Genomic DNA, 12471 nt, shown 5'->3' with positions numbered 1-12471 from the left:
GTCCGTCAGATGCATTTCCGGCAAAAGTAGTGTCGCCCGCAAGTTGCTGCTCCGAACCTCGGGCGCTAAGTTTCCTTCCCTTCCATTTCTCCGTCTCTCCGTCCTCAAGCCTTTCCCTTCCACCCGTCTTCAATTTCACGACTCTACGAGCCCTCTCCCCTCCACCTCACATTTCACAATGGCACCAATTACCGACGACGTCGTTTCCGGTCTGAAGGACACCATCGGCAAGCTGGAGGCCCGCGTTGTCGAGCTCGAGAGCCGCCTGACTGGCAGCAAGCCCAAGTCCGTGACGGAGCAGATCCGCGTCATTTTGATGGGACCTCCCGGTGCTGGTATGGTCTTGGAACATCGCAATTAAACCGAATGAGCTGTGTTAATGCGATTTTTTTCTTCAATTCTACAGGCAAGGGTACTCAGGCCCCGAACATCAAGGACAAGTACTGCGCGTGCCACCTGGTAAGTAGCCGCCCTGCAGATATGGTCTCAATGAGTGCGCATTGTTTGCTGATATCTCCTCTTCCTGAATTAGGCTACCGGAGACATGCTGCGGTCACAGGTCGCGAAGAAGACCGAGCTCGGCAAGGCAGCTAAGAAGATCATGGACCAGGGTGGTCTCGTCAGCGACGAGATCATGGTTAACATGATCAAGAGCGAGTTGGACAACAACACCGAGTGCAAGAACGGGTAGGAGACATCCTCGCTTTCTGCTTTTCTCGCGGATAGCAACCAACCATTGTCAAGGGAATCTGGCACTGACATGCAATTTAATGACTAGTTTCATCCTGGACGGTTTCCCTCGTACCGTTGCCCAGGCTGAGCGCTTGGACGACATGCTTGCCTCGCGCAAGCTCCCTCTCCAGCACGCCATTGAGCTGCAGATCGACGATGCCCTGCTCGTGGCCCGTATCACCGGCCGTCTGGTGCACCCTGCCTCTGGCCGCTCGTACCACAAGATCTTCAACCCCCCCAAGAAGGACATGGTTGACGATGTCACCGGCGAGCCTCTGATCCAGCGTTCCGATGACAACGCCGAGACCCTCACCAAGCGTCTGGCCACCTACCACGCCCAGACCTCTCCCGTCTGCGAGTACTACAAGAAGACCGGTATCTGGCGCGGCATTGACGCCAGCCAGGAGCCTGGTCAGGTGTGGAAGAGCCTTCTTGGTGTCTTCAAGACCCAGTAAAGAAACTGGGAGTCTCACTTGGGAGGAAAGTTTCTTTTTGCGCTTGGGACGCAGTCAAAAAAGGCAGTGCCATTTCCGAAAGCGCCAAACGTGTCGGTCAAAAGAGGCTGACTGGGGGTGGATGAGTTACCAGTCGGGCTTCGCTCTCGTATGCTCGCCCTTGTTTTGTTTTTGTTTCTCTTATTTTCTTTTGTATTGGGTTGGTGGGAGAGCATACGAGGAGCGAGGGACTGGTGATACCGTTCGCATATAGACGCAGAATAATTGTCTCTCAAGGTCATGTATAGTATGTGTACTTGTTCTGGTACCAATCAATATCACCGGCAATGACCGATCCGTAACATAACAACGAATTACTTATAGTATCATAGTATCTTCGCAGACTTTTTATACTCGGATTAATGGCTGAAAGTAAAAGGGCGTGAGAGATTGTCTCAGATATACCACCTACCTCTACTCTATCATCTATATCACTACTGGGTGCCTTATACAAAACCGAGTAACCACTCCAACCACCACAAAGTACCAAGCATAAAGACAACCATATGTATTGACAGTCATATCCATTTGTCTCCATCTATCTACACTATCCCTCCACTTACAACTGCACCGGATACTCCGTCGACTCAATCTTAGCCGGATACACCAACCCGCCCTGCCGTCTAACCTCATCCATAACCTCCATAATAACAATACTCTCCTCCCAAGGCATCCCCTCACTCTCCAACCTCCCATCCCTCAAACACCTCGCCACCTCATCCGCCTCCCAAAACATCCCATGCCCCCCATCCGGAAACGCACACTCCACCTCTCTCACCTGTCCCTTGCCCTTAACAGGAATAACGCGATACCGCGTCGGCCGGAACGGATTCCCAAATACCTGAATCTCGCCTTTGGTACCCTGGATACGAATGTTGGGGCCCGAAGTACCCTGTTCGTCTGGGTCGGCCGCGACGCGGATGTTGGTCATTGCGATGCCGTGAGAGGCACGTGGGTGGCCGGTGTTGGTGGGTGTGCTGGTTGGGAAGGTTAGGAGGATGGTTGTGGATTCGTCGGCGCCTGTTAGGTGGTAGGGGGTCATTTGGGAGGTGACTGTTGGGGGTTTGCGTTGGTCTTTGGGGAGGGTGTGGTAGAGGGTTTGGAAGACCCAGGTTAGGGAGTAGATTCCCACTGGAGAGGGCGTTAGCATGAGATATCTGGATATCTGAATATCATCTCTGTATAGAGGACGGCACTTACAATCCAACAAAGCACCACCCGCCAAATCAGGATTCACCATCCGATGCGTCGTCCCCCACTTCTCCTCCACATCATCACCAAAACTGGTATCCGCCACCGTCCTCAACACCTCCCCAATCTCCCCGCTCCGAATAATCTCCCTAACCTGCACACTCAACGGGAAATACCGTGTCCAAACAGCCTCCATCAAGAAAAGACCCTTCTCCCTGGCAGTCTCACACAGAATCTTAGTCTGCGCCGCATTAACCGTAAACGCCTTTTCGCAGAGCACATTCTTGCCCGCGTTCAGGGCGAGCATGACGTTCTGGAAGTGGTGCGAGTGCGGGGTTGCGACGTAGATTACGTCGACGGTGGGATCTGCAACGAGGTCTTCGTAGGTGGAGTAGGCCGTGCAGGGGTCTGGGATTGAGAGGGTGGTGATGAATTGGGTTGCTTTGTCTTTGGAGGAGGAGGATGCGACGGCGACAATTTGGTGGGCGATGTCTGAGGCGTCGCGGGCTTTGGGGTCTTTGAGGAGATCGCGGACGAATGCTGTAGAGTTATGATTGTTAGGATATTGGTTCTTTGATTTGGGTTTGCTCTGATGGTCAGAGTTGGGGGTATAGTTAGGGTGGAAGCATACTGTTTGCGATCCAGCCAGTGGCTATAGAATTGAATTAGTGTTTAGTTTTGAGATTAGAAGGAGAGATGACATACCCATGATACCCCAACGAATAGTGTGTGCCATGATGAGATTGTGATACTTGAAAGTAGTAGATGGATAGGAGAAAACCCACGGAAGGAGTTCTTGTTTATAAAGACTAAAAAACAGGGTCCGTTCCGGAAACAAAACGGGGGTTTAAGTAGTCTGAACTGTATGAGTGGAGAAGAACCCCCCCCACGGAGATACGCCGAGCGGGGCACAAAGCAAGAGAAAGCAACGTCATGATACTACACGATTTGAATTATTCACGGTGTGATTGCAACTATTTTACATATCTTCTTCATGCCTCCGTCTTGATGCGGGTCTTGCCACCAGGGGAATCAGTACCCTCTGCCTTACGTTTACCCAGCACGGAGTCGGGTGTGCCAGTACGTGCTTGCGGCGTTGAGCTACGAGGTGCAGGGCCGTCCTTGGTGACTTCGGCATAACAGCTGGCATGGTAGACACGGCTACCAACCTTGATGGCATCTTGCCAGATCCAATCCTGCACATCTTCCGACCAGGTTGATTCAAACTTTTCCTGGCAGATGGGGCAAGGGGTATTGCGGAGTGTGGCATCGTTGGGAGCCCGGATCCATGCCTTGGGCGGACCCTGCTTTGCGGCATTGCCCTCTGCACCAGCGCCTCCTTCAGTGGTGGCATCTGTATCGGCCACAGGCTGGTCATCATCAACTTCACGGGATTTGATCCAATCCTGTAAGAACAAGTTAGTACTTTGTAAGATCAAAGGAGAATCAGAATCACAGTGTTGAGATTGAGATAATACATACCCTTTCATCGACGTACCAGCTGCGGGTCTGAGCACGCTTGGAAGCCTCCGACATGCGCTGGTTAGTCTTAAAGTGCCAATCCAAGTGTCGCGCTTTCTGCTCTTTGCCCTCCTGGGTAGTCGGGAAGCGGCGTCCACAGGTTCCACATCGATTGGACTTGGCTTCATAGAGAGAGGCCACAAGAGCGATTCGGGGACTAAACCGGGACGATTAGCAAGGCAAAAGAGATACTCTCGTAGGGATGATCTTACATTTTCATGGATGCGGTGGTCATGGGAACTGTAGACGAAACTGGCATCGATACTGGCGGAGTGGGAGCGGGAGGTGTAGACCGCATTCCACCAGGCATGAGGAAAGGCAGCGCATCTCCAGTTGATGGCTGGCCCGTAGACCCCATGGCTGGAGGGGCCGATGCGGGAGGTAGAATACCACGGGATCGGAGAGCTGCAATCAGCGGGTTTTCGGGTTGCGGCGTATGGCTGGCAGATGACATCTGTGGCATCTGTGGCATCTGTGGCATCTGAGGCATTGTAGGCATGGCATTAGGGTTAACCGGTGGAGGAGTGGGTTGTTGACGGATAGCAGTATTCTTAATGAGTTCTGCCAGGGTTCTTGAGTTTAAGAGATTCTGCAGAGGTTGGGATACAGGTTGACTTGGAGGAGTAGGGACCGGAGCTGGAGGAGGAACTGGAGCAGCGGCAGGAGGAGGAGCAGTTGGCGCAGGGTTCTGAACTGCCTGAGCCGGTCTGAAGGCAGAGAGCTGATCGCGAACAAGCCTCAGCTGATCTGGGGTGAGCTGTTGGTTCCGCATGATTGTCTGCAGGTCAAGAAGTGCCTTTAGACGTTGCTGTGATGTGGGATCAAAGGGAGCGGCCGCGAAATCACTGCGTGCTGAGAGGATGCAGGCTTCTAGGTCTCGATTGAGAGCATCTAGTTCAGAACCTGGACGGGGACCTTGAGGTGGTGTCTAGAAGCGATGTCGTTAGTGAGTTTGATTAAACTGATACGATGACTGGGAGAATATCTTACGGGTGTGCCATATCCATGGCCATTAGTACCGTGGTGATTGTTGGCTGGTCGAGACATGCCCGGTGGCGTACCGCGGCCACGATTGAGAATATCGCGATTGCCTCGAGCCTGTTCCTGCTGCAAAGCAGCCGTCCGTGCCTTGATGAGGGCACTCTCAATACTGCGAGTGATTTCAGGCGGGAAGACTGGGCGAGTGTCCAATGAACCGGGGACGGGCTCCTTCCAGGTCTTCAGCATCTCATCCAACTTGCGGCGAGTCTGAGCATCGACCAAAGTGTACGCGTTCATAAAGGTCGTATACATGTTGCGCCCAAGGAACAGTGTGTAAGGCGTTCCCACATTTTTGACGATCGAGTCGACTACATACAGTGCCGGTAGCTTCTGCTGTGGAGGTGTCTACAGAGGCGGTTAGAGAGTCCAGTCTACGAGGACAATTTGCCAGCGAGGCAAAGGCAAATGCAAAGACAAGATAAAAAAAAGAGCACCTACTGATCGAATGTGATTCTCCAGCACTCGGGAGATGGCCATGGCGTGTTCGGTGTTCTCCTTGGCTATGACGGTCAGATTGCTGATCTGGAATCGGTCATTGCCCGTGAGATCCTCCAAGGAACTCTTGTAGTCCTCGGCGACCTCATCGGAGACCAGCCCAGACATGGCGGCGGAGGATGTTCAGTGTCCACGGGGAAGGGTTCAGCTAGAGAGGGAAGGAGGATAGGGAATGAACAAGTTGAAGCAAAAGATCTGGAGGTGTAAGTTCCAAGTAGCTCCCGGGAAAATGTATAGTCCGTGGAGTAGTCAACAACCACTGGTGCCTGATATGTTTTTTTTTCTCTTCGATATGGCTTCAATCTTCCTCAGGCTTCTGTTCTTCCTGTACTTTCTTCCCTGTGCACTTTGTGTTTTTTCTTATTGATCCTTGTGCAATTCCTCCTCTTTCACAATAAATATTAGGTAGCTTCTGATCCTGTATTGCTATCACAGGATTTGGTTTTTCTTTTCTTCTTAGTCTGCGTCCTCTTGTCCCAGGGCCACCTGCTTGGACGATCAACACGAGATGGATAGAAAAAAAAAACGAAGTCGAAACTTGTAAAATGCTTGCTAGCTATCTTTGCGAGACTTGAGACAACAACAAACGCGCCTGTCCTTCAATCCTGCAAGACCCTGCAACCCTGCGAACTGTATGTGCTTTCCTTCACGTCAACGAGGAACCCGAGGGGGGGATGGGAGAGGTTAGGAGCCTGGGCGAATCCACACGATGCTGGAAGAGAAAAATGAAAAGGCTGAATGGCAGACAATGCTGGTTAAAATCAAGAAGAAAAGGCCGAGGCAGAGGAAGAGAAGAGAGAGAAGACGAGAGAGTTGAAGATGGACAAAGAGGTTGACGAAGGGATTGCTGGGCTGAAGTCCGCAATCCACACTCCGCAGGTCACCTGACCCTGCAATGACGCAGATCCTCGGTCTCAGTGTCTCTTGTGTCGCCCGACATCTTTCCCATCTTTCACAACCTCTAAACCACTCCTACTTTATCACACTATACTCCTTCATACTAACAAACTACAATGAAGTTCTTGTTTACTGCTCTTCTGACTCTTCTGCCCTTGGCGCTGGCTGCCAAGTCCCTCAAGTCCGTTATCGTGACTTTCCCCAACGATACACCTGCTCGGGTGATTGACCAGGCCAAGGACTCTCTGGTGGCTGCGGTAGGCCTTGCATATTTGCATATCTAACCTGCATTATTCCAGCCTTGCTGACTGACTGATCTATCTAGGGGGGCATCATCACCCATGAATACCGTAAGTTCTAAGTGCTTTCCCTTCTGATTGATGCGACAACCGAGGCTGACCATTTCGCTCTATAGATCTCTTCCCGTATGATCGCTTCCATTACTTGGAGAATACCTGAATATCAACTAACTGTATGATCCAGTGGTTTCGCAGCCGAAGCCCCCGTGAATGCTCTCCGGACCCTCTCGACCCAGGATGCCGCCTACAAGCCCACCATCGAGGAGGACAAGATTGTGAGCGTGAACGGCGACTATGTCGGCCAGGAGCACTCGTACTAAAGTGGTGCAATACACATGATATCTAGGAGATCTTTACGGATTCTCTCCCACCGCAGCTGGTTCTGAGGCACGTGTGACGAACGTCGGTCGGAGACCGGCCATCTACGATGATGCAAATCAATGAGGCGCACACTATGGAATATTGGAGTACAGGCAATCAATTATTCGGAGGATTGTGGGCTTTTATGGAACTGGAGTCTCTGCTGAAGGGAATCTGGGTTTTGACTGATAACCAGGAATTGGGCAACCTGCGAGGGATCAAATGGGGGTTCTGTTTACGTTGCGGGGATCTATTGTAATATATGAAATGGGTCAACTATTTGAGTTTTTTTATGATAATTTCTATACATGATCAGTACATGAATGGTTGTAATCGCTTTAAACTCCCAGTCGATGTAAAAATAGCCTGTATACTTCGTACGTAAGGACGGGGACGATCATCCCCCCGCTAGTGACTCTCGGGGCCCCCGAAACGCGATCGCGTGGATCCGCAACTTCCCCCCCCCCCAGGCCACCTCTTCCTGTGTCCATGCTTGTGCCTGTGTCTGCGCGGTCTGGGGAATGCTGTGTTTAAGCTTGTTCGCTCTTTCATTCCTTCCATCATTCTATTGAACCACGATCATTCGCCATGGCCCAGGAACACACCGTGACCAAGGTTCTCTTGGAATGGATCAACAGCTTCTCCTTGGGCAAAACACTCCGAGGAACGGACGAATTGACCGACGGCATTATCCTATGGGAGATCCTCCAAGATATCGACCCGCAATACTTCCTCGATGAGATCCCTGAACGCAACCCTGCCGACCATTGGGTCGCTAAATGGCAGAACTTGAAGCACATTCACAAGCTCCTGCTCAGTTACATCCGACACCAGAACGATGATACCCTCCCCTCCGGTCTCGACCCGTCACCCGATCTCGAAGCCGTCGCAGAGAAAGCATCGATCAAGGAAACCAACAAGTTGCTGAAATTGCTTCTGATCGCCGCCATCAGCTCTCCGAACGCCGGGACTTACGTACAGACCCTCCAGTCACTCACGACCCCGACTCAGGAGGGACTCAAGGATATCATTGAGGAGGCGCATAATGGTCAACATGAACCTTTGGACGGAGTCGATGATCTCCCGGAGGAGTCTGCGAAGACAGATCACCCCGTGGATTTGGAGCTGCAGTTCGAGGAACGCGTCGGAAAGGTGATCGCGGAGAATGATCGTCTGACACACGAGAAGAAGGAGCTCGAGAAGGCTTTGGAGGACCTGCACAACCGGCTGGCGCGTCTTCAGGAGAACAACGATACACTCCAGAACCGTCTGGCATCGACTGAGGATCGTTTGGTCACCTTGAAGTCTGGAAAGGGTGACCTAGGATTCAATGCCAAGGCGCTGGAAAGCAAGACCCGCCAGCAAGATGATCTGATCGCGTCGCAAGAGGCCAAATTGAGTGCTGCCCAGGACGAGATCGACAGTCTTCGCATGACCGTGGAATCATTAAAGGTCAAGAACCAGCGTCACCAGAAACTGCAGGACGACTATGACGAGCTACGCACCGAGAAAGAGCAATTGGCGCGGAAAGCAAACGCAGCAGAAAAGTATCGCCAAAAGCTCCAAGCCAGCCAGGACTTTGAAAAGGAGAATCAGACTCTCAAGAACCAGATCAAAGACATTCAGCAGCAGCTGAAGGAGTCGGATTCACAGCAACGGTGGTCTTCAGAGCGTGAAGTCGAGCTAGAGGAGTACCGCAAGCTGTTGCCACGTATTGAACAAGAGTGCAATGAGATTCAAAACCTCAAGAAGCAACTCGAGTTCAATAACCATGCGCTTACGGAGCGGCTTCAGAGTGCCGATGAGCAGCACGAAAGGGACGACGCGTTGATTAGTGAGCTACGCGAACGTCTGGGAGAGTTGGATGGTCTTCCTGGCAGCCAATCGCCGGGTTCCGAGACTCCCAAAATGCAGGGGACTTTGAATAAGGACTTTGAGGCAATTGGCATGAGAGAATCACAGTTGTATGCTTCCCTGACAGGCGTGAAATTGGTGGTTTTACTGACTTGGATATAGGAAATCCGAAAACGAGGACTTGAAGCGAGAGATGGAATCGTTGAAAGCGCCATCGACAGCTGTATGTATTCTGAACGTCTATCTGAAAAGAGGAAAGCTGCTAACCCTGAGTAGCCCGAAGCGCCCGACATTTTCTCTGAAAACTTCAATACATCCGTGGAAGTTGCATGTGCCAATTCCACCCAAAGGTATTTGCAAACATACTGCCTAGATACCCACAGATATACTGATTATCAAATAGCGACGAGTATTGGAAGCTATACGAAAATTATACTGGGGCATTGAAGAAGATTGCTGAAATTCAAGACACCCTGGAAACCACGAAGAAGGACCTCGCAGATTCCCAAACTCAGAGTAAGTCCAGACATCTTTCGAATCGCCAAACATATCAAATCGCTAACCTCAATGACAGTCTCACTCTTCTCTACTGAAAACTCCGATCTCCTCCGCGAACTTGAAGAGCACAACTCGGCCGAACTTGCCAAGCTACGCAGCGAATGGGACAATCTGACCCAAAACGTACATCACTTGGAGGCCGAAGTCGATGCTAGCCAAACTCTGGTGCGCGAAGTGTGCTCCGAGCGTGAAGAGCTGCGCAAGATGCTCGAAACCAAGCAGAACGAGATCAGCGCCGAGGATCAGGAAGTGATGAACGAGATGCAGATGCTGTTGGGCGAATTCGAAATCGTGAACAGCGAGGGTGGCGAGGTGCCGCAGAAGTCGAGCTTTGAGCTCCTGAAGCAGTGTGCTGGTGTGCTAGAGAAGAATATCGAGCGACTTGCTCAGCGTGCAGAGGTAATTACCACCGATGGTGTGACTCGAAGAACGCGTGCTAACATTGTTTCACCGTGCAGTATATTCAACAGCAAAATGAGCTTATCAAGTCTCTTCGGGAGAGCATGAAGAACTACGAGGAGAATCTGGATGATGGCATCTCCAGAGAGCGTGAAGTACGTCCCCAACCTACACCTACCTACTGTTCCTACATTCTAACTCTTTTCACAGATGGAGCTCCAGAAAATCATCGACGACCAAGCCCGAGAGCTTAGCCTCGTAAGCTCAGCCTGGTATCACCTCCAGAGCCGATGGCAGAATAACAACATGACCATCTCACGATACCGACAAGGCGCAAACATGACTGATCCGCGTGGCTGGTTGGCTAAGCAGCGTAGTGTGGTTGCTGGTCAATAAGCCTACTTGCGAGTCACGCCTAGTTTGGTCTACTTTTCTACGGTGATCCGCGTTTGATCTTACTTCTTTTTGTTTATTACCCTTAGATCGAATCGCCCTTATATCCTTCGAGTTGTATGCTTTTAGCTGCATATAGAATGTTCATTTTTGACTGTTGATATTCCTGGCTATTTTCTTTATTGGAAAGAAAGGCTGTGATTCCCTGTATAAATTTGTTGGTTTCGCTCTTTACGCTTTTTGTTTTCATTGCATACATTGTGCTTTGAGGATTCGAGATTGCAGAGCACTACTTGTGATTCAAGACAAACCGTTCGATCTTTCAAATCCCCTCAGCGTTATACCCACATCAAATCTTATATCAGAAACATGCGATTATAAGTCCAATATGAAAAGAAGCCCGAAAGATGCAGCATTTCGGCAAATATTATTTTTGAGTAATGTACATAGAGACCTCAACCTTCCCAATCATGCGACAATGATACAGTATATAAGAAAATTTTGAAGAAGGGAGAAGAGATGGAAAAAGACATGCCAAACCAACCCTCAACGAATGGCGCCCCTATCAAGCCCACTGTCGAGGGTGCTTCAGCACATCCATAATCTCCTTCTCACTAGTCTTATCCTCGCCAAGATCATCCTCATCAACCAGCATACTCTCAGTACGAGTACCCGAGACGGGATCCATATACGCCCAGCTAGCCGTGCGAGGCAGACTCATCAAAATACTCTCAACACGAGCATTAGGAGTGCGTAGACCGAAGCTAGTACCGCGGTCATAAACGAGGTTAAACTCGACATACCGGCCACGACGCAGCTGTTGCCACTGCTTCTGCTCAGGAGTATACGACATATCCTTGCGCTTCTCGATGATAGGCACGTAAGAGGGGAGGAAAGAGGCCAGGCCGTCCGAAACGAAAGAGAACAGGGTTTCCTGCGGGTTGGACGAAGAACCAGCGGATGTTTGGAGGAAATTGGCATCTAGATCGTCGAAGAAGATACCGCCAACGCCACGGCATTCACCACGGTGGGGAATGTAGAAGTACTTGTCGCACCAGGCCTTGAACTTGGGGTAATAAGTAGGATCGTGGCGATCACAGGTATCCTTGATAGTCTTGTGGAAATGCTGCGCATCCTCGGGGAAAAGGTAGGACGGGGTTAAATCCGTACCACCACCGAACCACCAGTTCTTATCACCATTGATAGGATCCTTAGGATCGGAGGTCTCGAAGTAACGGTAGTTCAGATGCACAGTCGGAGCCATGGGGTTATGCGGGTGCAGCACGAGCGAGAGACCCGCCGCAAAGAAGCTCAGAGAATCGACATCCGCGCCGACGAAGGACTTGTGGTCTGCGCGCATCTTTTCAATAGCCGGGCGGGGCAGTTCGCCGTACACGACGGAGACGTTGACACCGGCTTTCTCGAAGACGTTTCCGTCTTGCAGGACGCATGAAATGCCGCCACCGCCGTTGGGTCGGGTCCAGGTATCTTGCTTAAACTCCTTTCCGTCTATCCTGGCCAGTTCTGCGATGATCTTTTGCTGTTGCTCCTTGATGAGCTTTTCCATTCGCAGGCGCATCGGGGAGGACTCGGTGATTTGGGAGGATTGCTTCAGAGCTGCGTCTAGCTCGGCGATGGATGGGGCGTCGAGATCGGTGACTTCGCCGGTGGCCTGGAATGATTATTAGCATATATGAGCATGGCCAATTGGTCTCATGGAGGTGCAGTGCTTACCATAGAGTAAATAATCATTCCGATGAACGGCACGCCAACTGCGAGACGCAGGTAGGGCCTCCACACGGTGAATTGCTGCTTCCCACGAGACGAGCTCTCAGTGGTATATCCACGGGCAGAGCTGCCCGCATTGCGACCAGCTGCTCGAGCAGTTCGGGACGAGATCTGAGCAAATGACCTCCGCAGAGGCATGAATGATCGCGAAGCCATGTTCGGCAAGGTGATTGGATGGGCGCACGACCAGGACGGGATTCAGGGGAGCAATTGAGCCAGCCGTCACAGTTTCAGTGCAGGTCCTCCGAACGGAATACTTTAAGAAGATAAATGGACGTCCGAGAGTCCCCGAGGAAAGTCGATCGCGATCATGGAACTTGGTGGCACGAGCATCAGGCAATCCGAGGGCGTGTTTGCACTGTTTGCAGCACAGATAAGCCGCGGCTTTTCGGGAGCTGTGATTGGCTGATCCGACTCTATGCAGAGTATGCACTTGATGAACTCTTTTA

General features: G+C 51.2%; 6 protein-coding genes across 6 annotated transcripts; 3 read left to right on the top strand and 3 right to left on the bottom strand.

The window, feature by feature from the left end:
- Positions 1–178: 178 nt before the first annotated feature.
- On the top strand, positions 179–1187 carry adk1 (adenylate kinase ADK1; the record flags this gene model as incomplete). Its single annotated transcript, XM_056703264.1, has 4 exons — positions 179–335; positions 407–459; positions 533–687; positions 779–1187. The coding sequence occupies 4 exons, from the start codon at positions 179–181 to the stop codon at positions 1185–1187; spliced, it is 774 nt and encodes a 257-aa protein (XP_056552264.1).
- A 598-nt stretch (positions 1188–1785) lies between these two features.
- N7496_010350 (Gfo/Idh/MocA family protein) lies at positions 1786–3153 on the bottom strand (the record flags this gene model as incomplete). The annotated part of the gene is made up of 4 exons (XM_056703263.1): positions 1786–2357; positions 2427–2957; positions 3049–3069; positions 3123–3153. The coding sequence occupies 4 exons, from the start codon at positions 3151–3153 to the stop codon at positions 1786–1788; spliced, it is 1155 nt and encodes a 384-aa protein (XP_056552263.1).
- A 256-nt stretch (positions 3154–3409) lies between these two features.
- N7496_010349 (putative mRNA cleavage factor complex component Pcf11) lies at positions 3410–5582 on the bottom strand (the record flags this gene model as incomplete). Its single annotated transcript, XM_056703262.1, has 5 exons — positions 3410–3823; positions 3900–4095; positions 4151–4866; positions 4929–5324; positions 5418–5582. 5 exons carry the CDS (start codon positions 5580–5582, stop codon positions 3410–3412), a joined length of 1887 nt encoding a protein of 628 aa, XP_056552262.1.
- Positions 5583–6487: 905 nt separating this feature from the next.
- Positions 6488–6990, top strand: N7496_010348 (uncharacterized protein; the record flags this gene model as incomplete). Its single annotated transcript, XM_056703261.1, has 4 exons — positions 6488–6628; positions 6697–6721; positions 6787–6796; positions 6855–6990. The coding sequence occupies 4 exons, from the start codon at positions 6488–6490 to the stop codon at positions 6988–6990; spliced, it is 312 nt and encodes a 103-aa protein (XP_056552261.1).
- Positions 6991–7618: 628 nt separating this feature from the next.
- On the top strand, positions 7619–10237 carry N7496_010347 (putative microtubule binding protein HOOK3; the record flags this gene model as incomplete). The annotated part of the gene is made up of 7 exons (XM_056703260.1): positions 7619–8994; positions 9047–9107; positions 9161–9234; positions 9288–9400; positions 9459–9841; positions 9901–9996; positions 10052–10237. The coding sequence occupies 7 exons, from the start codon at positions 7619–7621 to the stop codon at positions 10235–10237; spliced, it is 2289 nt and encodes a 762-aa protein (XP_056552260.1).
- A 562-nt stretch (positions 10238–10799) lies between these two features.
- On the bottom strand, positions 10800–12178 carry hem13 (coproporphyrinogen oxidase; the record flags this gene model as incomplete). Its single annotated transcript, XM_056703259.1, has 2 exons — positions 10800–11906; positions 11969–12178. The coding sequence occupies 2 exons, from the start codon at positions 12176–12178 to the stop codon at positions 10800–10802; spliced, it is 1317 nt and encodes a 438-aa protein (XP_056552259.1).
- Positions 12179–12471: the final 293 nt, after the last annotated feature.

This window comes from Penicillium cataractarum, assembly GCF_028827025.1.
Source record: "Penicillium cataractarum strain IBT 29864 chromosome Unknown utg000008l, whole genome shotgun sequence".
Lineage (NCBI taxonomy): Eukaryota > Fungi > Ascomycota > Eurotiomycetes > Eurotiales > Aspergillaceae > Penicillium > Penicillium cataractarum.
The sequence above is the reverse complement of the archived record's forward strand: the minus strand, read 5'-3'. Positions and strand labels throughout refer to the sequence as shown.